A 24,740-nucleotide genomic window follows, 5' to 3' on the forward strand; every position below is an offset into this window, starting at 1 on the left:
TCCCTGCACAGAAACAAAATAAGTCACCCAAATCTAATTCTCTCTGCACATGTTACATCTGTCACACCTGCAATGCACACGGTTTTGTTCATTTGAGAAGGAATTTGCCTTTGCGAGTGAACCAGAATAAGGGCCATTGTGTACAGGACTTAAATGTGTTTATATTCCTGACGTCGTTCTGTCGGTGCTAGTGGAGGTCTGCCCACTTAAGAAACCATATCTCTGGCAACAAGAATATAGTTTTAATATCCTGAGTAAGGACTGTAGTGTGAGCCACATACCATAGATGGCTGTGTGAAAAATACATATTTTTTCCATTTCCAAGCAGCACCACGTGTTTTGAGAAAGTTCCTATTTTTGCGAATGTTATATAATCAGATGATACCAACAGCATTCCTGTGTCTGTGCTGCAGGCGCTCACATTTCTCAGACATCTGAGATTCTGGAAACAATGAGGCAAATTCATTAAAGATTTGCTCCGGTGAACACGATTCTCCCAGCATGTCTTCTAGAGGTTACTTGTGTGTTATCGCAGGGAAGAGTCCAGCTGCCGGCTTTGCACTCCGGTGCTCCTCTGCCCTGGCTATGTTCATGATTATTGTCGCTGTTCTAGGTGTCACAAAGTCGATCCATGGTTCCAGTTCTGTACAATGTGCAGGGCAGAGCATCGCTATAGAAAACACAAACTATGCAGAAAAGAAAAGAAGGCAATTCTCCCTGATGGCTAAATAGTAGCACAAAGGGCCCAAAGAGAACATAATCTTTTGTAGTCCATCCTTCCCCGACAGCATTGAACAGGGGATCTCGGCAGAACGAGCACGACTTCACAAGCAGCTTACGGCCACGCCCCTTTCTCGTCCTCACGCTGCAGGTGGGACATTGAAACCCGCCTGCAAATTCTCAGTCGAGCAGACCGAGAACGGGACAGGGTCACGGCTGTCAGGCCAGCTCGATAGCCATTACCCAAAATTGAATACCCCCTTACTCCCTGAGTTAGTGTAGGGGTTAATATTGAATATATGTACTGTAATAGTTATTTTAGGGATGCAGTGTAAATCCCGGCGGTCGGGATCCCGGCGTCCAGAATCCCGACGCTGGAATCCCGATCGCGAAATCCCGACACTTTCTCCCTCCGGGGGTGTCCACGACACCCCCGGAGGGAGAATAAATTAGTTTGCCGAGCGTAGCTAGGCACCGGGCCTGCTGCATGGCGAGCGCAGCAAGCCCGCAGGGGGGGGGGGGGCGATCCACGTCCCCCCTTTGTCGGGATTCCAGCGTCGGGATTCTGAACGCCGGGATCCTGAACGCCGGGATCCCGACCGCCGGGATTTAATACTGAATCCGTTATTTTACCATTATGTTTTTGATTGTCTAATAAGAAATGAGTGTTATTATTGCAGGGTTATAAATATTTTTAATAAAGATAAAGCACATAAGCGCATGAAATATCAAGCCTTTGCAATACATCTTCCCACTTTCCGCATTGATATTAATCGCATATGTGCTAACAAATGTGATTTGTATCGGAAGGGACAGCGCTCCCTGGGAGTCCTGCGGCGGCTGCACAAAAGGTGGGGTGGGGGTTCCTATCGGGTTCATCTCCAAAACAATGTATCAAGGTGTGTCAGCCTTTTTTGTGTCAACCTTTTCCGCGTCAACCTTTTTCTTGTGCATGTTGACATTTTGGTGACGACCAAGAAATTGTCAACACTCATATATCCAGGGTTACTATTACATTTAATAAGGATTTATTATCTCTTCACAACTTGTTCTACTTTGTAAAGTGCTAAATAGAAAAACACTAATCGATGATACAGTGGGAGAACCATGAGCCAAGGACCCCAGTTAGAAATTGGTGAATACAGTAGCCTCTGATTAAAACACGAGTTTCTGTTGCTCCTGAACTTCGGCCCTTATTCTGGTTCACTCGCAAAGGCAAATTCATTCTCAAGTGGACAAAACCATGTGCACTGCAGGGGGGAAGGGGGAGCAGATGCAACTTGTGTAGAGAGAATTAGATTTGGGTGAGGTTTTACTTCAAAGACAGATCTATATTGCAGTGTAAAAATAAAGCAGCCAGTATTTACCCTGCACAGAAACAAAATAACTCACCCAAATCTAATTCTCTCTGCACAAGTTACATCTGCCCCACCTGCAGTGCACATGGTTTTGTCCATTTCAGAAGGAATTTACCCTTGCGAGTGATCCAGAATAAGGGCCTTTATGTATAACATACATGACCCAATTCTTTGTGCTCATTACTGTTTGTTTATTTAAGTTTGAGTAATATGCCCGAGGCTCTGCAACCTTAGATAGGTTCGCAGTAACTTCGGCTCAGCCCATAAGGCTGATGGTAGAGTCGCCGGCAGCTGTCTGGCAGCTGGAACACGTGATTGGTGATTTATTTGCAGTCACTAACATGCTAGCATGACTGCATACCTTTATCTAGAACTGAAATGGATCATTTTATGATCACTGATAAAAAGGCGAATGCAACATCAAAACCAACAACTAAAAGACTCACAAAGAAATGCTTAATGTTTGTGTCCTTAGCAGGATATATATAAGGATGATCTGTGGTGGGGATGCTGGCGGTCAGAATATCCCCCCCCCCCCTCCGCCATCACTAACCCTAATAAAGGGGCATACACACTGAGAGATTTTGTGCTCTTTTCTAAGCAATCTGACTAGATTGCTTAGAAAGTAAGCACAGATCTCTCCGTGTGAATACCCCGGGGCATACACATGTAGAGATGTGTGCTAAGCTATTTTGCTATGCTATTTATGGTAGGCAATTCCCCTGTGTCCAGATCGCCCATGGGGAGCACATACACATGCAGAGATTTGTGCTAAGCAATTTTGCTTAAGCAAATAAAGGCCGGGCAGTGGTTCAGAATGAGAGATTGAGATCAGTATCTCTCATTCTGTACACACAGAGAGATTTGCAGTCACTTGCTAAGCAATCTGACTAGATTGTGACTGCATGCACTGACTTAGTCAGCAGGAGATAGCGACGTGCGGGTCTGCGCATGGTAATCCCTCGGGGTATACACATGGAGAAATCTGTGCTTACTAAAAAGTGAACAAAATCTCTCTGTGTGTATGCCCCTTTAGTTAGCAGGCGATAACGACTTGCACTCTCCCCGCTCGTGTCTAACCATAAAGATCCTACCGCATAACTCTAACCTTCCTCTCCCCACCCTACAGCCTAACTCTGTCTCCTCTCGTGCCTATACCGAACCTCCCCTCCTCTCCCCCTGGCCTAACGCTGCATACTTAAACTTGGGATGCCGGCAGTTGGGACTCCAGTGCCGACATACTCGACAGTGTTGGCATTACGGCCCCGGTCTCCTGGCGGTAGTCGGGATGCCAGCATCGGTATTGTGACCCTGCCCCATCACACACAGTTACTGTGGCCATTTCTGATTGGCTGTAGCCGCTTGTGAGCATTCTGTGGTATAAACAGGGCATATATGGATGAGCAGGGAACATGCCTTCACCAGCCATCCTATATGTAGTGTAGGATATACTGTATTGCTCTGACTTTTGGTGTTATAACAGGCCATCTGTAGCACTTTATATTAGGTATATAGTGGCGTATTTTATAGCATAGAAGATCATGATCGATATATTCCTTCGCAGTTGGAATATTTTTAGCTGTACTTGTAAAGTACCAACATATATTTTTGTAATGTTGAGATTCAGTGTCTGTACATTGTAAGATGTGTCATTGCAGACCACATTGATATGTCCAGGGGTTAGGAAGGGTCTGTAACGCCGGCTGTCACAGTGAGTCATATGATTAATGAGAATCCACCATCCAATATCAAGTGGCTCGTTTAAACGTCTATTGTCAAACAGTGAATCACCCCACGGGAGCGGACGGATTTATTGCAGCGACTGCGTGATGTTTGTTTTTCTCTCTCCCAGTGTCGGTTATTGTTTAATAACAAGTCGCTGTCAGGGTCTACGATGAAACACTCGGAAATTAGGTTTTAGTTATATATGTGTTGTCTTTTGTATTTTATGCAATCTGCCTTTTTATGAGACCTGTGTTGTGTGGGTGGGTGTGCGTGTGTGTGTGTGTGGGGGAGTGTTGATTAGACTTAGGCACTGGGAGGTGGTATTAGGGTTATGCTGTTAGAATGGAGGGTTAGGGTTCTGCAATAACAGGAAGGGTTAGGCTGCAGGAACGGAGGGTTACAGTTATGCACGAACAGGGAGGGTTAGGGTTAGGCTGCAGGAACTGAGGGTTAGGGTTATGCACGAACAGGGAGGGTTAGGGTTAGGCTGCAGGAACGGAGGGTTACAGTTATGCACGAACAGGGAGGGTTAGGGTTAGGCTGCAGAAACGGAAGGTTATGGTTATGCACTAACGGGGAAGGTTAGGATTAGGATTTGTGAATGGAGGGTTAGGGTTATGCACTAACAGGGAGGGTTAGGGTTAGCCTGTGGGAATGTAGGGTTAGGGCTATGCACGAACAGGAAGGGTTAGGCTACCGATTATAGGGTTAGGGTTTGGCATCCGGTAGTGTTAGGTGGGTAGAGGGTAAGTTTACTTACTGAGCCCCTCTCAGGATTCTGACCATCAGGAAGCTGCTGACTATCCGTATGTATTCCGTTCTTGGGCCACATCCAGGTGCATTGTGTACTTGACGACATCATTGGAGCCGATCAGTAGACACAACAAATGAAGCATGGGAGCTCACAATAGTTCATACACATTGGCCGGTGTGAATGGTATGTCAGTCCTATCTGCTGGATTGGACGAGATATCACCTAGGTTCTAGTTTTGGACCTCTATCAAGATGTGTCATTTAACTTAGCTGTTCACATATAATACTATTTGACTCATTGATAAGTAACAAATGGGAGACCGTCAATAGGTCGGCACCATTTGGTCGACAGGTATAAAAGGTCATCACATTTTTCAGGTTCAAAAGGCAGACATATGTCATTTGGGTTCTTCACATGTTCTCCACAACCATTCCTATTCCCTGTTCCGACAAGACAGCAGTTTTGACTCTAATTGAATATATAACAGGACAAAGTGTGAATATAGGCTGGTACCAATTGGGACCAACCAATTCACAATCCCGGCGCTCTAAGAATGGGTAAATATAAATATATGATTTAAGGTGCCTATAGTATGCACCAATAATTAATTAAATATTCAGCTGCTGCACGTGTTAAATGAGCTAGCCTGGCTCATAAACAGTAGGAAAATTGGAGGGGTATTAACACAATTGCGCTGCTGAGTATTTAGAAGACACTCTGAGTAATGGCTTGTTGACCAAAAAAGCACACTGGACACGCTTGGAAAGTTATTAATTTTTATAGAAATATAAAGAAAAACATATATAATATACAATACAATTAATAAATAGCACCTAAAAATCTAAAAACATATAGACTAAAGCGTCAAAAGCAGGTGTGTCTCCAAGAATTAATTGGTGTATCAATATCGCAGATATCCAAATCAGGATATAGGTATATCCAAAATGTATGAGGAATTAATTGCAAGTCCCCATTAGTTTGCCCGCAGAAATAGTGTTATTGCCAATTAGCATGTATACGGTACATGCACTAGGTGTAAAAGGCAGTTCATCAGCAGACAATAGGTAATTGGGTTATAAAGTTTCTCACCTATAGATGGTAGTGATGGCGGGGAGCGTTATTCAGTTGTAGCTCAACCCTGATGTTAAATCGCCAGGAGTGTACATCTGAGATTGTTGGTTCACCTTTCCAATGTAATTGGTGAATTAGTACTTATAGTACTGTTGTTAGTGTCCCCAATAGGGTTTGCAGGAAAGCAGGGTGATTTTCACCCACCGGGGCAGTATGGAAGGAGCCCGTGCTGTTAGAGGGAATAGAAAGCCGGCAAATATGAAATTAAGCGGCGGCTGTAGACTTCAGTAGGAGCCGGTGTCACGGCTGATGATGGACTGCGGCTGTAGGGTATAAGCCGACAGTGCGGCTCGCAGTGAGCGGTGGCTGTAAGGTGGAGGCCGGTCTCACAATTGACAGTGAGCCACGGCTTGTATGCCAAGAGCCGGTAGCGCTACTGACAGTGGGTGCCGGCTGTGAGGTAGACGCCGGTATCGCGGCTAGTAATAAGCCGTGCTGCAGGTTTGTGGAGGGACTCCTGGGATCTTGGAGACACGTCTGGGAGTAGGATCTGACGTCAACGCGTTTCGTACCCACAATAGTTGGGAACTTTTTCAAGACAAGTATAGATCACCTGCATAGATTGAGTTAGCCCTTTAAATAAAGCACCTATGCAGGTGATCTATACTTGTCTTGAAAAAGTTCCCAACTATTGTGGGTACGAAACGCGTTGACGTCAGATCCTACTCCCAGACGTGTCTCCAAGATCCCAGAAGTCCCTCCACAAACCTGCAGCACGGCTTATTACTAGCCCCGATGCCGGCATCTACCTCACAGCCGGCACCCACTGTCAGCAGCGCTACCGGCTCTTGGCATACAAGCCGCGGCTCACTGTCAATTGTGAGACCGGCCTCCACCTTACAGCCACCGCTCACTGCGAGCCGCACTGTCGGCTTATACCCTACAGCCTCAGTCCATCATCAGCCGTGACACCGGCTCCTACTGAAGTCTACAGCAGCCGCTTAATTTCATATTTGCCGGCTTTCTATTCCCTCTAACAGCACGGGCTCCTTCCATACTGCCCCGGTGGGTGAAAATCACCCTGCTCTCCTGCAAACCCTATTGGGGACACTAACAACAGTACTATAAGTACTAATTCACCAATTACATTGGAAAGGTGAACCTACAATCTCAGATGTACACTCCTGGCGATTTAACATCAGGGTTGAGCTACAACTGAATAACGCTCCCCGCCATCACTACCATCTATAGGTGAGAAACTTTATAACCCAATTACCTATTGTCTGCTGATGAACTGCCTTTTACACCTAGTGCATGTACCGTATACATGCTAATTGGCAATAACACTATTTCTGCGGCAAACTAATGGGGACTTGCAATTAATTCCTCATACATTTTGGATATACCTATATCCTGATTTGGATATCTGCGATATTGATATACCAATTAATTCTTGGAGACACACCTGCTTTTGACGCTTTAGTCTATATGTTTTTAGATTTTTAGGTGCTATTTATTAATTGTATTGTATATTATATATGTTTTTCTTTATATTTCTATAAAAAATTATAACTTTCCAAGCGTGTCCAGTGTGCTTTTTTGGTCAACAAGCCATTACTCAGAGTGTCTTCTAAATACTCAGCAGCGCAATTGGGTTAATACCCCTCCAATTTTCTAATTGAATATATACATATATTTCCTATATAAGGTAAACATTAATATTTATTTATTTACAGTGTCTTATACAGCGCAGAATATTCTATTGCGCTTTACAAAAGGAAACACTGATGAACAAACAGACATAGAGGTAGGAGGGCCCTGCTCGCAGGCTTACAGGTCATTATGACGAATAACACTGCTCAGCAATTTTCACACCTATTTTGAGAGATTCACTTGGAACACAAAGTGCAAACATGAATTAATTTAAGCATAAATAAACCAGGACTGCCCTGTCCAATATTATATTTGTACAGAATTACATTGTTGCCAGTAAACTTGCATGTCATTTCAGGTTACAACACTGAATTACATAACGCATGCTCTGGTCTGCATCTCCTTATCTCCACCCATCCCAGCGCCACACACTCCAAACTAGATACGGTCACATTTTTAGGGAAACTACTATATACAGTATAGAAACTTCATTAGTGTTGTAAATTGCCTAAATGAGATAGCTGATTAACAGTGTGTGACTTTAATCATAGTGGATGGCAGAAAGTGTATGTGATTCTTTTAAGCTTGTCGGTATATCTTGTAACCCATGTATCTTCTATTATACACCTAACTGTGCCGAGTTTGCATATTCTTTCCTCTCCCCCCCCCCCCCCCCTTGCTTGTGTGGGTTTCCTCTGGGTACTCCCATTTCCTCCCACCATCCAAACCCGTCTGTGATTGAATCATAGATTGGAAGCTCCACTGAGGCTTGATGTGAGCAGCCACATATTCTCTGTAAAAGCACTGCGGTTAGATGCAGGTGCACCGATGGGTCGGACGGGCCCCGCTAAAATGGAGGGGGTGTAGCCACCAGACGGGGAGTGTCCACACACACATGGAAAAAAACAAGAGGCAAGGAGAGGACAGGCCGCCACTGCAGCTGTCTCTACCCCCAGCTCAGCAGTGAGCAGCGGCGTCGAGGGGAAGCAAGACCCGGGCCCCTCCAGCAGACCCGGGCCATCCTTATCTGTCATCCTTAGGGTCAGTTATGTGGTGGCAGACGTTGGTGCACTTTTTTTTTTAGCACAAAGTTTATGATTTTCAGTCACTAGCAATGATTTTGGCGATCACATTGACCGCACACAGGGGCAGATTTAACAATGAGTAATATTCTTGTTATCATTTGTTACTAATCTGAAATGGGTCTCGAATTCAGTGGTGTCTCTACGGGGGTGTGGGCTGCTTCCTGGTGTCACCCTCTGAGGCGAGACACCAAAATGCCAGCTCTACCTCAGTGACAGGAGCCGGGTGAAGCAATGTAACATTATGTGCAGCAATCGGCTCCTATCACAGTGTAGGAGCCAGCACTTAAGCCAAGACTCTGCAAGTGCAACCCAACATCTCCATGGTCCCAGTGCGGAAAATGGGGGTTAGGCCTAAAGGCCGCACTCCTTCCCAAAGAGTCACAACCATTCCCACAAAGCCATTCCCCCTTTTTAGCATCCTGCGGAGCCCCAATCCTGTCAGGGGCTTTGCACCAGCTTAACCCTCCCCTCCCCCTGCAGCGTAACCCCAATCCTCCCCACTGATGCCTAAATCTTAACCCCAGTACCCTGCCGCCTAAACATGACACCCTTGTAAGCGACTTACCCTACCCTTCCCCACCCCTCCCGCAGCCTTACCCTAAGTCCCCCTTTGTAAGTGCCTAAACCTAACCCCCCCACAGCCTAACCCTAATTCCCCCACTAGTGCCTAAACTCAAATCCCTGGCCTGACCCTAACCCGCTCCGGAATTCTTGCTGTCGGTATTCTTGCATCGGGATCCTGATCCCTTTGAAATTTCATTACCGGTGTTCTGACGGCATTCAGGATGCCAGCGTCGGTATACTGAACGGATCTCGTCATGTCCTCTGATGCAGCTCCAGAGTCCTGTAAGAAAAACTCTAAGGCAGCTTATTCCCATCTTCAGAGGCCCAGAAAGAGACTTAAAGAGGGAATGTGTAATTGAGACTAATGAGAACTCACAACCAGCAGCGTATGTCATTTAGAGCTGGGAGATGGGAGCTTTCTCAGGTGGCAGTAACCCCGCTGCCGCATATGTCACCTGTCCATTTTGGTAGCTCTCCAATAAGAAAAACCATTTCCTTGCTTTACTGTAACAAATGTTCTGTAAACAGGTAACAGTTACATTGCACCAAGGGTACAGTTACATTGGCTTATAAAATTGATTGCTCTGATACATGTTGAACCTGTCTCAGTTGAAGATCTTCCTGGATTGTCCTGGACAGCTTCTCCGTCTTCCCCCGCTGATAGAGTGCACTTTAGTCCTCTACAAGCAGCATGTTAGCCACTAATCTAGCTGGGATCATTTCACAGTCAGTTGAAAAAAACGCATGTTCCGAGTAACACCAGATGTCTGGTATCTCAAAGAGCCTCTGGCTTGTCTGATTTGAAGCTCTAGATTTCTCAAGTCTAAAATCAGCACATTTTGACACATTTATGCTCAGAACTCTGCTTTCCTTAATTGCTCTACTGTGGAAACTTTGAATAAGGATGTTCCTACTTCCACTATATACAGTTCATACTATTGCTATGGTCACCCGGGGATAGGTCAACAATGAATTGTTCAACGGTCAATAGATCAACATGCATTGGGTCAAAGGTACAACAGGTCAACAGATGAAAGGTTCACAGTGCTTAAGTTCTACGATGGTGACACCCAAATGGTCAACATGTTTTTATTTATTTTTTTGAGGGGGGGGGGGGGGGGGGAGGGAGGGGTTCCCAACATTTGCACGGTTTACTATTTGTATGAACATTTATTGGGGAGGGGAGCAGAGCAGGTCACCATGCCCAAAGCTGGCAACTGAAGCTAGCACACAAGGGTAGACATTTGTACTGATGGTGGTCACATACTGTAACATGAAATAAACAAGATTTGGCCCAAACAAACCCCAAAGAATGGGTCAACCAATTAGTGTGTTGACCACTGTTGACATTTTGACCCTGTCAACCATTTGTACCTGTTACCCTTTTCTACTCTAGTTCTTTCATCTGTAAATCCTTTTATACTTCTCAACCTACTGCATGTTGAGCATTTGGTGTTGACCCTAACATTGTCTATCCATGTATCCACCCCCTCTTCATACATTTTGTTTTAATTATTAATATACAGTAGTTTTATTTTTATTTCTTTAAGAATAGTTTTTATTATAAGAGCAAGAATACAGCGAAACACGTGCAACCAAATACAATAAAAAGAAGAGCACAGTCCTGGTAACAGTAGGACAATAATGAAGACATAAGAAATGCATTCAACAGATTTTCAAATACAAACACTACAACAATAGAAGGCAAAGAAGCAAGTGAGGAAAAAAGATGATGGAAAGGGAAGTCAATCGTTTGGAAAATAATTTAAGGTTTAAGTCAGTTAAGGAAAAACTTGACAGTATATTTACTGCTATATTTATCTGCTAAAAATTAGTCTAACCCTCTCCTAAATGTATTAATTGGATCATATTTTAATGCAGGCTAGTATCCTGTCCGGCTTGGCTGCTGCCCCATGACAGTATGTACTACAGCTACGTCTATTGTCTATTTGTACCCCTAGGTCCTTCTCCAACAGCTATTGACCTAACTCTACCCCATTTAGTTTATATGAAGCGCACTGGTTTCTGTTGCCGAAGTGCATGACCTTACACTTATTTAAGTTGAATCTCATTTTCCATTTATCAGCCAAGGTTTCCAGTCTGCTCAAATCTCTCTGTAAAGTGACTACATCCTGGTCTGATTATACACTACTCAAAAAAATAAAGGGAACACTTAAACAACACAATGTAACTCCAAGTCAATCACACTTCTGTGAAATCAAACTGTCCACTTAGGAAGTAACACTGATTGACAATCAAGTTTGCATGCTGTTGTGCAAATGGAATAGACAACAGGTGGAAATTATAGGCAATTAGCAAGACCCCCCAATAAAGGAGTTGTTCTGCAGGTGGTGACCACAGACCACTTCTCAGCTCCTATGCTTTCTGGCTGATGTTTTGGTCACTTTTGGAAGCTGGTGGTGCTTTCACTCTAGTGGTAGCATGAGACGGAGTCTACAACCCACACAAGTGGCTCAGGTAGTGCAGCTCATCCAGGAAGGCACATCAATGCGAGCTGTGGCAAGAAGGTTTGCTGTGTCTGTCAGAGCATCAAGGCTCTACCAGGCCGTAGGAGGGCAACAACCCAGCAGCAGGACCGCTACCTCCGCCTTTGTGCAAGGAGGAACAGGAGGAGCACTGCCAGAGCCCTACAAAATGACCTCCAGCAGGCCACAAATGTGCATGTGTCTACTCAAACGGTCAGAAACAGACTACATGAGGGTGGTATGAGGGCCCGACGTCCACAGTTGGGGGTTGTGCTTACAGTCCAACACCGTGCAGGAAGTTTAGCATTTGCCAGAGAACACCAAGATTGGCAAATTCGCCACTGACGCTATGTGCACTTCACAGATGAAAGCAGGTTCACACTGAGCAGGTGACAGAGTCTGGAGACGTCAAGGAGAACGTTCTGCTGCCTGCAACATCCTCCTGCATGACCGGTTTGGCAGTGGGTCAGTAATGGTGTGGGATGGCTTTTCATTGGGGGGGGCGCACAGTCCTCCATGTGCTCACCGAAGGTAGCGTGACTGCCATTAGGTACCGAGATGAGATCCTCAGACCCCTTGTGAGTCGATATGCTGGTGCGGTTGGCACTGGGTTCCTCCTAATGCAAGACAATGCTAGACCTCATGTGGCTGGAGTGTGTCAGCAGTTCCTGCAAGACGAAGGCATTGATGCTATGGACTGGCCCGCCCGTTCCCCAGACCTGAATCCAATTGAGCACATCTGGGACATCATGTCTCACTCCATTCACCTAGCCACGTTGCATCAAAGACTGTCCAGGAGTTGGCGGATGCTTTAGTCCAGTCCTCAGGAGACCATCCGCCACCTCATCAGGAGCATGCCCAGGCGTTGTAGGGAGGTCATACAGGCACGTGGAGGCCACACACACTACTGAGCCTCATTTTGACTTGTTTTAAGGACATTACACCAAAGTTGGATCAGCCTGAAGTGTTTTTTTCCACTTTAATTTTGAGTGTGACTCCAAACCCAGACCTCTATGGGTTAATAAATTTGCTTCCATTGAAAATGTTGTGTGATTTTGTTGGCAGCACATTCAACTATGTAAATAACAAAATATTTAATAAGAATATTTCATTCATTCAGATCTAGGATGTGTTATGTTATACCCCTTTTACAGAAGAGTTCCAAAGGCCGATCTGATTAAGCTGTAGCTTGCCGTGTGTGGGCACCAAAACAGGTGGCATGTCTGAAATATGATAAAAAATACAAACACAATGGAAAACATAGGATAAATGTAATATTTTACCAAAATATCTTCAGTCACATTTGTTATATGTTCATAAAGAGATAACAATTTATTTTATAACGTGATTGTGTACATTCAGTTCTGTAGTCTAGAACAATCATTGCAAATATAAATGAGATCTCAAAATCGTTAACTATCTTGCCCATTAAGCCCAAACACAAAATCGCATTGCTGATCTTAGCTCGGAGGGCATGCTAGAAAGCTATTTAAAGGGAAATTCTCTATAATGCATCCTCTCTCCATCCGCCCACAGACCTAAACTAATTAAGGTTGGATTTATGATCAGAAAGTCTTTGCTTTGATTTATGAGAGAGGCAGTTTTCTAGTAACCAGGGCTGGTTGGGAAAATGGGTTCTAACATAAATATTAAGCATTGGGTACTAACCCTTTCACTGCTCAGTTATTATACTGTAGTGTAGATCATATGAAATAAATAGGACTTAGATTTGTGTTGTTTTTTTAATATGTATTCCTCCTTCAAATGTATACATTCTATTTGGAACTGGAACACTCACGCGCAGGGGACCGAATGAACCAAAAATGACCCCCAAAAGATCTCACTGTGGATGATTTTCTATATGCATTACTATGCCGATATGCATGCATTAAGTGCTGAGTGCAGGTGATGCTTAATGCATCCCATCCCCTGTGCACTTGCTGGGTGACCCGGAACATGTGACCCGCTAGGCGATCTGTGACAGTTATTTGCTATATGTTATGTGTAGGTCTTTGAAATGAAAGGTAGATGGCACATAATTACAATATGCAACTTACATCACAAGGCCCCACTACCACAGTGAGATAATGCTAATATAGTCACCATGCCGCAGTGGGTGGAGCAAGATACCGGAAATAAATTGCTGAATGAATGTATATTGCAATTTTTGGAAACCTTTTATTTACATGATAAGCGTCCTTAAACCTGTGGAAGGTGGTGATATATAAATCCTTTTTGTTCTCTGCTTATTAGCAGGTCCAGGGAAAGGCTGCCTGTGCTGGGATTGTGTCTGCTCACATTTACTGACATCATGTTTCTGCTTCTGTGTCCTGTCCTCCAGATCCTCATAAAGTAAACATGGCAAAACCGTATGAGTTCAATTGGCAGAAGGCCGTTCCTTCATTCATGCAAGATGGAGCGGTGTTTGACAGATATGAAGAGGTAAGTGGCTGAATGGTTTATTGCTGTTACTGGGTGGAATCTGTAAAGCGGGTGCATTTGTGCGTTTCTCCTGTGCGGCATCAGTGTAATCCCCTGTGCCTAGCAGCTGCTGTATGAGGTCTGGAGAAGAACACGTTCACTGAGCTGCACTTTATTGTAGATCAATATGATACGTTTCTATATCTTAGAATTACTGAACTCCTACACATTATTTCATTTAGTTCTCTCACCGAATCTCCTCAGTAACATGGCTGTAGGCAAACAGATCTCCTCGCATGTGGCCAAAGAGGAAAGAAATAATTTGATGGTCACTGGCCATCGAATGATTCTCTCCCCATCGGAAATAAGTCAGTCTGAACTTACCTTTATTTCCTTCGGTGTCTACCATAATAGGCGTGGCGTTCCCCTCACTACCCTAACTGTACCAACACCTCGATGACTGTGATAGTCGCTGAAGGCGTGCGTACAGCAGCCCTGCACATGCGCAAATACGCATGTGCGCAGAGCCGCACCATCGGTTCCCAGTGCGAATACTCTGGGGACCGATCACTATGGAATCACATGTGCGCGGCAGTCTCATCTGCTGTGCAGCATCGGGGGTGGAACGATTTGACGATGAAGTGGATGACGGTGCGATGTAACATTCCATGCTGGAAATAGCAGCATGGAATGTTACATCGCACCGTCATCCACTTCATTAGGCAGGGGGTACGGATAGCACAATGTATCGTGCCATTGAATCATGCTGTGACGAAGTACTAACATTGTTTACTGTAAATCCAGCATTAAAGAGTTACAGAGAGAGAGAGACATCGGGGAAGAGGGGGAAACAATGGGAAGCTGGGGGAAGAGAGAAAAAACCCACCTGTAATGTTATGCTGCAAGTGACGAGTGCAATATTCTAGTATCAATTATCTATTACCTCCATCAGTGACAGACCAAGGACTCTGTTATTTCCAGTGGAAGTAATATTATAAGTAAAATCACAGGGATAGACACTGGTCCAATGGTTCCCAAGCGCCGTGGTTCAGAATGGTTTGGGAACCACTGCACTGGTCAAACCTTACAATAAAAACCTTCCTTTTATCAGGGTGTGAGAAATCAGAAATTAGAAAGGGAGAGATTTGGGAAATGTTCCCATTATTTTTTAAAGCGGTAATCATTTGCTCTGAAAAACCAGGTTGATATTTCCATGTAAATGATTGCCGTTTTAAAATAATGGGAAAACTCTCCCAAAATCTCACACTTTCTTATTCTCACACCCTATTCCATTTGGCCAATAATGTCAACATAATGAAGTGTCGTCAAACTATCCCTGGGGTCTAGTGGCTTCTTACCTTCTTCCAGGCTACAGCGGAAGGTCCAGCATCTTCTTCAGAGTCCTGGTGGTCACGTGACAGTCGCCGCAGACCCCTTGGTGCCTAACCCACTCCAAAACAATACAACATCACCCTGAACCTGCCTCTCCAGCCTAACCCTCCCATCCACTACCTTATCCGGCAGCCATCGATACCTATTTCATATCTGCGGCTGTCGGGACCCGGCTGGTGCCGGCATCGAAGAGGAGGGAGGGAAGGACGGATGGCTCGAGGGCAACGCGCAGGGGAGGGGGGAGGCCGCATAGAGCTGCATTACTCCGCCTTCGATCTTCCAGATCTAAGAAGAAATAGACTCGCCAGTCAAGTCTATTTCTGCTTTCGATCCCAGTTCTGCACATCGGGATCGAATCTGTATCAAAGGCAATTAACACTGCTTGATTTCGATTCAATTTCAATTCGATTTTGCTTCTAAAAGCAGAATCAAATAGAAAACGTGTCCAAATCGAAGCTTGCATACACCCTATAACAATCTGCATCCTGAAACTCTCCGCATTTCACACGTTGACATTTCAGATGTCGACATTGGGGATATGTTGTCAGTTTAAGGATGTTTACATTGTTTCTGTTGACCAATAAAAGGGATACGAAAAAAAAGGGGTCTTAGGATACAGCATAAATATATCTCGTTCAAGCTACATGTATCATGTGAGGAGGAGGAAGATTCCAACGAACAAGCATCCAGCTGTATACATTGTGTCACATGCCCGGTGATGCCGCTGTTCATTCACTAAGTACGTGGACATCTATAGCCTGTGTCATTAGACTTGGTGCAGGCTATCAATCAGGGTTTTGTATACAGTATATAATGCTCTTCTCTTACATATTCTCTCCAGTTGTCTCTGCAACAACCTGTGTGTGTCAGGTGGTGCACTCCCTGCTGCACACATCGTGTGCCATGTAAAGGCCAGGATTTCCTTTAGCGTATGTGATCCCTCTATTAATAAGCTGGAGACAATAACTTTAATTTCCCCCTTCTTTATAGAAGAATGTCAGTAAGCTGGATACATGCTGTACAGTATGTGATTAATAATGATAAATATAATACAGCATTAAATCATACAGTATGTTGATGCTGCGTGTTTATTTCAGGCAAAGTGATGCAGCAATTTAGTGGAGTTGTCATATCAGTTGCAAGCACACAGATTAGTGATGCGCAAGGCTTGTCGTAGGCATAATATAGCAGCGTCCATTAAATCTGCCCCTTTACCTCTCGCCATTTTATCGCTCTACAAAGCTTTGTACATTTGCCCCGGGGACCATAAATAATGCCGCTGTGATTCACATTTGAAAATTGCAGTGAAGTGAAATCTAACAGCTGCTGTCATTCTCCTGTAGGAATCTTTTGTATTCGAACCAAATTGCATCTTTAAAATGGACGAGTTTGGCTTCTTTCTTACGTGGAAAAGTGAAGGAAAGGTATGTTCTGTTTTGCTGAACTCAAATGCACCTAATAATGAGAAAACACAATGAACCTAATACATTCTGCTGTCACAGACTTTTACATTCTTATATGGAAGCATCTTTCTATACTTCCTCACTACTGCTTCTAAAAGAAACTAACCTTGAAACACAAAAACATGCACTTCTGCAGGGAACAAATGATGGATGTTTGTCACATGATCCAGCTTATTCTGTGTACAGCCATTTTGTTGAGGAACTTAAGAGACGTTTATGAAAGTTCAGCGCTTACTGCAAGTGCTGTATTCACAGGGCTGGCGCCACCACTAGGCAGGTCTAGGCATTTGCCTAGGGTGCTGACCACTGGAGGGCGGCAGTTCGCCCCTCGCCCCCTGTGCAAAGGGGGTACCTGCTGCGCCGTCTGGGGAGTGGGCAGGGGAGTCCATGCTGGCATCTGACAGGAGCCTGCAGTGGTGTCCTTGCCGCGCGGGTACCTGCGGCGCTGTGTATAAAGCTGGCGGCGGCAGGGGTTCCCTGCAGTGAATAAGAAATAACTAGCGCTATCCGCCGGGTTATGCGGCGGTGCGGGAAGCGCTGCCGGGTTTGAAAACACTGGCCACACGCTGATTGGCTGAGATTCAGCCAATCAGCGTGCGGCCAGTGTTTTCAAAACAGAAGCACTTCCCGGGCCGCCGCATAGCGCTAGTTATTTTTTATTCACTGCAGGGACCCCCGCCGCCGCCAGCTTTATACACAGCGCCACAGGTACCCGCGCGGCAAGGACACCACTACAGGCTCCTGCCAGACGGCGCAACAGGTACCCCACCCCCCGGAACCGGGGCGCCCCCACCCCGACTCGCCTGGGGCGCTCCGCTGTCTTGCACCGGCCCTGTGTATACACTTATCATATGTGCAGCTTTGTCCTGTTTCATGCACACAAGAAATACATTTACAGCACTTACATTTTAGGGGGGTATTCAATCCTGGGTCACGACTGTCGGGATGTCACGACTGTCGGGATGTCCCGGCAGTCGTGACCCTGGCCCGCTCGACTGATATTCAGCAGGTGGGATTTAATGTCCCGCCTGCCGAATGACAAAAAGGGGACATGGCCACGAGAAACGGCCGTGGATCGTCAAGATACGGGCGTGATCTCGACAATCCGCGGTTGTTCTCGACAAAACAGGCCTGACTGCTTTTAAAGTCGGGTCCATTCTGCCGAGATTCTTGATCAATGCTCTCGGGAAAGAAAGCATTGAATAGGCACCCGCCGCTATTTCCCCCGTCATAAATAGCGGTGGGGGATTGAACACCCCCCTTTGGGTACTCCAACCAATCAGCACCTAACTTTTGAGAATGATTAGTTGGAGCACCAATGATTGGTTGAGACGAAGATAGGATGTTGCCCATAACAACCAATCAGAAGCTGCTTCTTATTTATTTTGCATCTTCTAGAAAATAATAGCTAGAATCTATTATCTTATAGACGGTGCTAAATTAATAAGTAGTAGAATCTGATTGGTTGCTATGGGTAACATCCTATCTGAACTAGAACATTTTATTAAATTTACCCCATTGATTGTACTCAAATAAATCTACAGGTGGGGGTGGAACAAGGGAGGGGGTAGCGTTTTGATACACTCCCTGCACTCTAGAACACGGTGCGCAGAGCCGTCCCCTTGTTCCCCCTCCCTCCCCTTGTTCAGAGCTGTTCCCCCTATACCTCCCGTAGCAGCCATGGTTCATGTGATGGCAAAGCCACTAGAACTGTACTAGAGCCGTTGCAATCTTCTTCAGGTGACCGAATGTTTAAGAAAGCGACCCCCTGGCATTAATGCGCGTCCATTACACGACAAAATCTCCATGTGCGATATGGTACCGAATGTTCTTGCACTTTCCTAAATAACTTTTTATTATTTCATCATCATCATTATACATTTTTTAAACACCGTTCAATTACAGGTCTTTTTAAAAACCTCCCATGTGCGCGTCATTTAAATGTCAGTTTCCAAATTGAATTTGATGAATGTACCAGAAGCGTAATCTCTCTATTTCCTATGTTTTATTCGATAGGAAGGTCAAGTTTTGGAATGTTCTCTAATCAACAGTATACGCGTCGGCGCTGTACCAAAGGTAAGGCCATCTGATCTATCTCTCTGCCTGTCGGACAGCTCCGCTGAGGAGCTGAGAATAATTCTACACATCTGCAAATGACATCAGAGCATTGACGACCTTATAATAATGAGTATGAAATGTCAGGAGCTGAATGTCACAATGCGCCATTGTATTGTGCGTGTAGTTGGCGCCTCAGAGTGAAAGTGACAATGAAAGTTAAAATGATAGCAAGGATTTGCGGCAAAGCGAAGGAGAGTAAATGAGAACAGAAAGCACAAAGGAAACCATACATTGGGTTAGATAAAGAGACGTACGCATATGGCGTCACAGCTGCAAATTTGTACGCCGCCACCTGTGCGATGTGTCCAAACCGCCGCTTGCGTACAGTGACACAACTGTCGGGGGCAATGGCAGGTTCCATTGTATAGCTGGATGTACAGTGTCTAGATAAGGCATGTCCAAGGTATGGCCCTCCAGCTGTTGTGAAACTACAAGTCCCATCATGCCTTGCCACAGTTTTGCTATTAGGGAATGCTAAAACTATGGCAAGGCATGCTGGGATGTGTAGTTTCAGAACAGCTGGAAGGCCACAGATTGGACATGCCTGGTATAGATAGACAGTCAATAGGTCAATGTGGTATGGTCGAGACTGCATTAGGTCAAAGGTCAATGGGCAAAAGGTAGATAGCACTTAAGGTTGACAGGTACAGTATAAAAGGTCGACAGGGTCAAATCGAGGGCGTAACATTGGTCAATACACACATGGTTGACACAAGTTTTTGGACGTGTTTCATCTTTTGCTTGATTTAAAATCCACTTGGTCTATGATTGGGAATAGAAAACTGCTCAAACAAACCCACGAGGTGATACATTTGCAATAGTTGTGTCACATATAATGAAACATAGAAAATGACACCCAAAAAACTATCAAAATGGGCATCAACGTTTTTTCGAGCCGACCATTTCCATGGCGACATTACGGACATGTTGACCTTTTGACCCTGCCCCCCAATGCATGTTAATAATATATCACTACACTGCGTAGAATTTCAACATTGCGTCCAGGCTTATAGACTGGAGGAACCGTGCTTCAGTTGTGCTTTGAATGAACCATATTTGGAACGTTTCTTTCTTTTCTTGTTTTTATTATGCTTGTGTCATTTGCTGTATCGCGTATTGCAGTAATTGCTTGCAAGAATTCGGGGGAGCTTTATGGTCCTTCCAAAGAGGACAAAAGGAGGTGTTGCCCCTAGCAACCAGGAAGATAGTGCTATTATTTTATAGAATGTATTATATAAACAATAAAGAGAATCGAATTGGTTGCCATGGCGACAGTTTGTTAGATCGCACTCGTTGTATTTATTTATCATTAAAAAAATATATATCTTTGTGATTTAAAATAAACTTTCTTCCCTGGTGCAGGATCCCAAAATGCTGTCTGCGCTCGAAGCTACAGGAAAGGCCGAAAATGAGCTAGAAGGGAGGATAGTGGTTGTCTGCTCCGGTACTGACCTGGTGAACATCAATTTCACATACATGGTAGCAGAGAACGTAGACGTAGCTAAGGTATGCCCGCAATTAAATAGGGCTTATGTTACTATGCTGTTTCTGTGGCTACCCTAATCTGCTTCTGACAATTACAGGATGATTTATTCCGGCTTGGCAAGACATGCTTATTATAATAACAACAAAAACCGCAATGTGACAACAAACATAGACAATGTCAGACGCATTAACTAATCATATATCAAACTATTTGCTATTTCTCCTTCTAAAACATTTACAAATTGCTAAAGGCCTGAAAGATGCAATAGCCTGTGAGTTTGATTGTTTATTACATCACGTCGCTACTAGTAAGCCCGCTCGAAGCAAATACTTCGAAAGCTAGTAAGGCTGCTAATTGTACATGATTGCCTCTGTGAGAGAGAAAGAGATGTACTGTAGTTTCACTCGCTGCCAACAGATGGCAGTGTTTCGGTAAAACACAGACACTAGACACATATATATATATATATTTTTTGGATGCGGCCCGGCACTCGCCGCTGCTGTTCAGCAGCCCTGGTGCCCGTCTATGTGGAGTATTCAAGATCAAAAAGAAAAGACTGGCACTCCGGGGTCTTCAATAAACGTGCTGTATTGAGTGGCAACAAAAGCGACCAACGTTTCGGGGGTAGTCCCCCTTTGTCAAGGTGCGTGGTGATATATATATATGACTAGTAAGCCCGTTCAAAGAAAATGCTTTGAAAGCTTGATGTCGTTTCACTCGCTGCCAACAGATGGCAGTGTTTCGGTGACACACAAACACTAGACATACAGTATATAGATGATAGAAGTGACTGCACACTGACCAGTTAACTTGTGGGAGAAATCTAGGAGCCCATTTATCAACAAGTTTTTTCACATGCAACAAGATTTAAAACTCATTGTATATGAGTGCTCCAGCCAATCAGCTCCTCTCATGTGTTTGAAAAATGGGGGCTGATTGGTTGGAACACCATTTATCATACTCATTGAGTTTTAAATATTGTTGCATATGATAAAACTCTATGCTTCTCCTAGTCGGGTGCTTTTATTGTAACAGATTTGTATAACCAGCAGATGAACGGCTTTCCCGGCGATGTTGCGGGAGCGCGCAGCAGCGCTCACTGCTGGGCCATACACACTGGGCGGCTTTCAGCTGAAACCTGATGTTTTGAGCGACTTTCATCTCAAAGTCGCCCAGTGTGTATGGGCCTTTAGGTGACTTCAGTACACTACTACTGTAGTGTGATGTTTCCCAAACTACTCTAGTACAGTACAGGTTTTAAGAATATCCATGCTTGAGCACAGGGGACATGTTTGGTACGTCAGTCAATTTGATTTATCCCTCTAGACCTAAGCCGGGTTATCCGTAAGACATGGACTGTAATGGCAGAGTTTGGGAAACCCTGCTCTTGTGTATCAATATAGGCAGACACAGGGACTCAACTGCAGCAATGTTTCAGATATCAAAATGTAAACTTCTGTTATTGTTGCCACTGAGTCTCCGTGCCAATCAGGCCAGCACTATAAAGACCCATTCCGGGGCGATGGGGGCACTGCATTTCTAAGTTTCTTTATCTTCCCCCATCAATGTTTCAGCTGGAAATATGTGAGAACCCTCATTTCAGAGGGATTTCCCCTTTCAAACTGTGAGGTAGATGTATGTAGCAGTGATAAGGGAGGAGAAGTGCTAAAGTGCCTGTTACTTTATCACCAGCCAATGAGCTCCTGACTTTTAAGTTACAGGCTGGGTTTAAAAAGGGACAGTCAGGAGCTGATTGGCCGGTGATAAAGTACCAGGTACTTTATCACTTCTCCTCCCTAATCACTGCTCCATACATCTACCCCTGTATGCTCCGACCAGCAGGAACTAATCCCCTGCACTACAAAAAAAAATCACGATCCAAGGATGGGGCAAGATCTCCCCCAAATCTGGTCTCTCAAAATCTCCCAGCCACCAGCCAGACAATGAATGGCTGTCAGCATTCTGGTTGGCTGGTTGCTGGAGTTATCCACCAATCAGAGTGCTGAAAGCTGTTCACTATATGCAGAGAGATGGTGCAAGAAGGGTATGAAAAATAATGATGTAAAAAAAAAAAAAAAGATATATTTCCATCATCGGGCTCCATTGCATTGCTTTACCTATGGACATTCGCATTTTAAAGAGGACGGCGGTTCCTTTTTCCAAATGAGTGGTGATGAGATCATCTGACAAGAGCTCATGGGCTCAGGAGTTAAATAGTTCTGTATTAATCATTATGTCATTATGTTTTCATGTTACATTTTGCATGGTGTCTGTTGAGATTGAAGGTGATTTTTATTATGAAGTGGCAATACAAGGCTATATACATTCACGTGAAGGAGGCTGTCATTATTTATCGGGGTCCAGCTGGGATAGAAATGAATAAATCATCATATCTAGATGGAGAGATGGTAGATTCGAATTCCCTGTACATGGAGTTCGATGGCAGCTTTTTTACAGCTTGTTTGGCAGCTTGGCAACCTATCGGCAGTGCAAGTTCTGACAGGCCGGTGTGATAACAAGCGAATATTCCAGCTGAAGACGCTCACTGCGCCATTATTTCAAATCTGATTTCTTCGCCGACATATTCTACAGCTGATAGCATAAACAAAATAGCAAGGCACAGACTGATCCTTCATTCCCGTCTCATTGGGAACACATTGCAGTTAGGAAACGGCAGCCTGTGGCTAGGACTGTATTCAGGGAAGGACCAGCACAGGCAGTGTCCTTGTGTGACAGATACTGGACGACTGCGGCTGATAACCAGATTGTATCAGGGAGCAGTGACTGTAAGGTGACAGCTGTTTGGAATCACAGTGTGCTGAACACCAACCAGCGCTCTCCTTTTCTTTTCTGAAAGGAGTATTGTCCTAAAATATAGATATGTTGTGTATTTCTTTAGCAAAAGACTTTTCATTTTCTTGGTTCAGAATGGCATACATATCAAATCAGATTATAGAAGTGACTGAGGATTTATTGTAGAATCAAATCACTTTTTTATTCCTGCTTTTTAATAACTCAGATTAGTTTGTTTATGGCTTCAGTTAGATATAAAAGTGAAGAGATGTCAAGGGGAATTTACTGAGTTCTATTTCCCATGGGATGTTGCTATGGGAAACCAATCAGACTATTATCTTCTAGAAGGTGCTAAATATATATATAAGGAGTAGTTTCTGATTGGTTGCCCATAGAACTCACATCTTAGTACATTTCCCCCAATGTGTCCTATGTGTTATATAATGCTGCATCTGTGTGTTTAGCACAGACCGGGACCCCTCATCCCATGTCCTGCTGCCATAGCTCTCAGTTCTGCCTCCTATGCACCCCCCCCCCCAAAAAAAATCGGTACTTGTGTATTATCACGGCGCCCCCGATAATTAGTTGCGCGATTTTTCATTGCATCACATGCCATACACCCGATGTACTGGGATGTGATTTAAGCCCCCTATGCGATGTTAAATTGTATAAGCACCCTAATGGGTGGTTACAATGTTAAATGCACCCCCCACGCCACCCTCCAAGTATAAATGTGAACCCGAAGCGTGACGAGCGGCAGCGGTACGCGTCCTCCGACCTTTTCATACCCCCACTATCCACGTTGGCGTGGAGTTGATTCTGTGCCCGAAGCGAGTTGATTAAGTGCCCGAAGAGTGGCGAGCGGATGCGTATACCTGTGAAGTTATGCGCGTCAAATAGCGGGGCTAGCTGCGCTCGCCACACTTCGGGCTCGGTGGCTCGCTGTGCTCGCCACCCTTTATAAATTCAACTCCACACCGACGTGGATAGTGGGGTATGAAAAGGTCGGAGGATGTGTACCGCTGCGCTCGCCACGCTTCGGGTTCACGTTCATAGTGGGGGTGCATTTAGCATGTAACCACCCATTAGGATGCTTATACAAGTTATAATCGCATCCCATCTCATTGTATGGCATTGTATGCCATATACAATGCCATACATTTTTAAAATTGTATGACATTGGGGAACATCGCGCGATATGGCATTGCATCGCATACCATCGCATGCCTTATGGTCTGCGATGCGATGGGCGCCGTGATACTACACAAGTACCAAAAAATCCTTTGGAAGTAGGAGCAACACCTTTATTCCATGTACAGTATGTAATATCATCTCACAAAATCAAATCTTGGGGGGAATTCAATTAACTGTTTGTAATGTAATTGATCTCCCTGGGGTATTTAGTCCCAAAGTGAGCCCGCCGCGTGACACATTTGAAAAAAAATTCCTGATAACTAGGGGGTTAGCGGGCACAGCAACCCTGTTAACACAGAAATTGATTATTCTGTGTGCAAACTCCTGTTAACACGTGTTAACGTCCGTTATTTCAACAGGCATTTACAATGCGTTTGGCTGAAAAAGAATCTGCAATTGAATAGCACCAGGCATTAAAGCCCAGGGTTACCACTGCTTTTCATCTTTTTGGATTGTC

At 44.6% G+C, this 24,740-nt stretch overlaps 1 protein-coding gene across 6 annotated transcripts in view; it reads left to right on the top strand.

Annotated features, from left to right (window-relative positions):
* Window positions 1-24,740, top strand: part of PLCB4 (phospholipase C beta 4) — a 305,420-nt gene that overhangs the window by 154,290 nt on the left and 126,390 nt on the right. For all 6 annotated transcript variants that reach the window (XM_083175639.1, XM_083175638.1, XM_083175634.1 and 3 more), the window contains exons 4-7: window positions 13,758-13,858; window positions 16,573-16,653; window positions 18,709-18,768; window positions 20,173-20,316. In XM_083175639.1, coding sequence (XP_083031765.1) covers window positions 13,775-13,858; window positions 16,573-16,653; window positions 18,709-18,768; window positions 20,173-20,316 — 369 coding nt within the window. In that variant the 5' untranslated portion in view covers window positions 13,758-13,774. The remainder of the gene's footprint in view (window positions 1-13,757; window positions 13,859-16,572; window positions 16,654-18,708; window positions 18,769-20,172; window positions 20,317-24,740) is intronic.

The sequence above is a fragment of the Crinia signifera genome, chromosome 3, assembly GCF_055691185.1.
Source record: "Crinia signifera chromosome 3, ASM5569118v1, whole genome shotgun sequence".
Classification (NCBI taxonomy): Eukaryota; Metazoa; Chordata; class Amphibia; order Anura; family Myobatrachidae; genus Crinia; species Crinia signifera.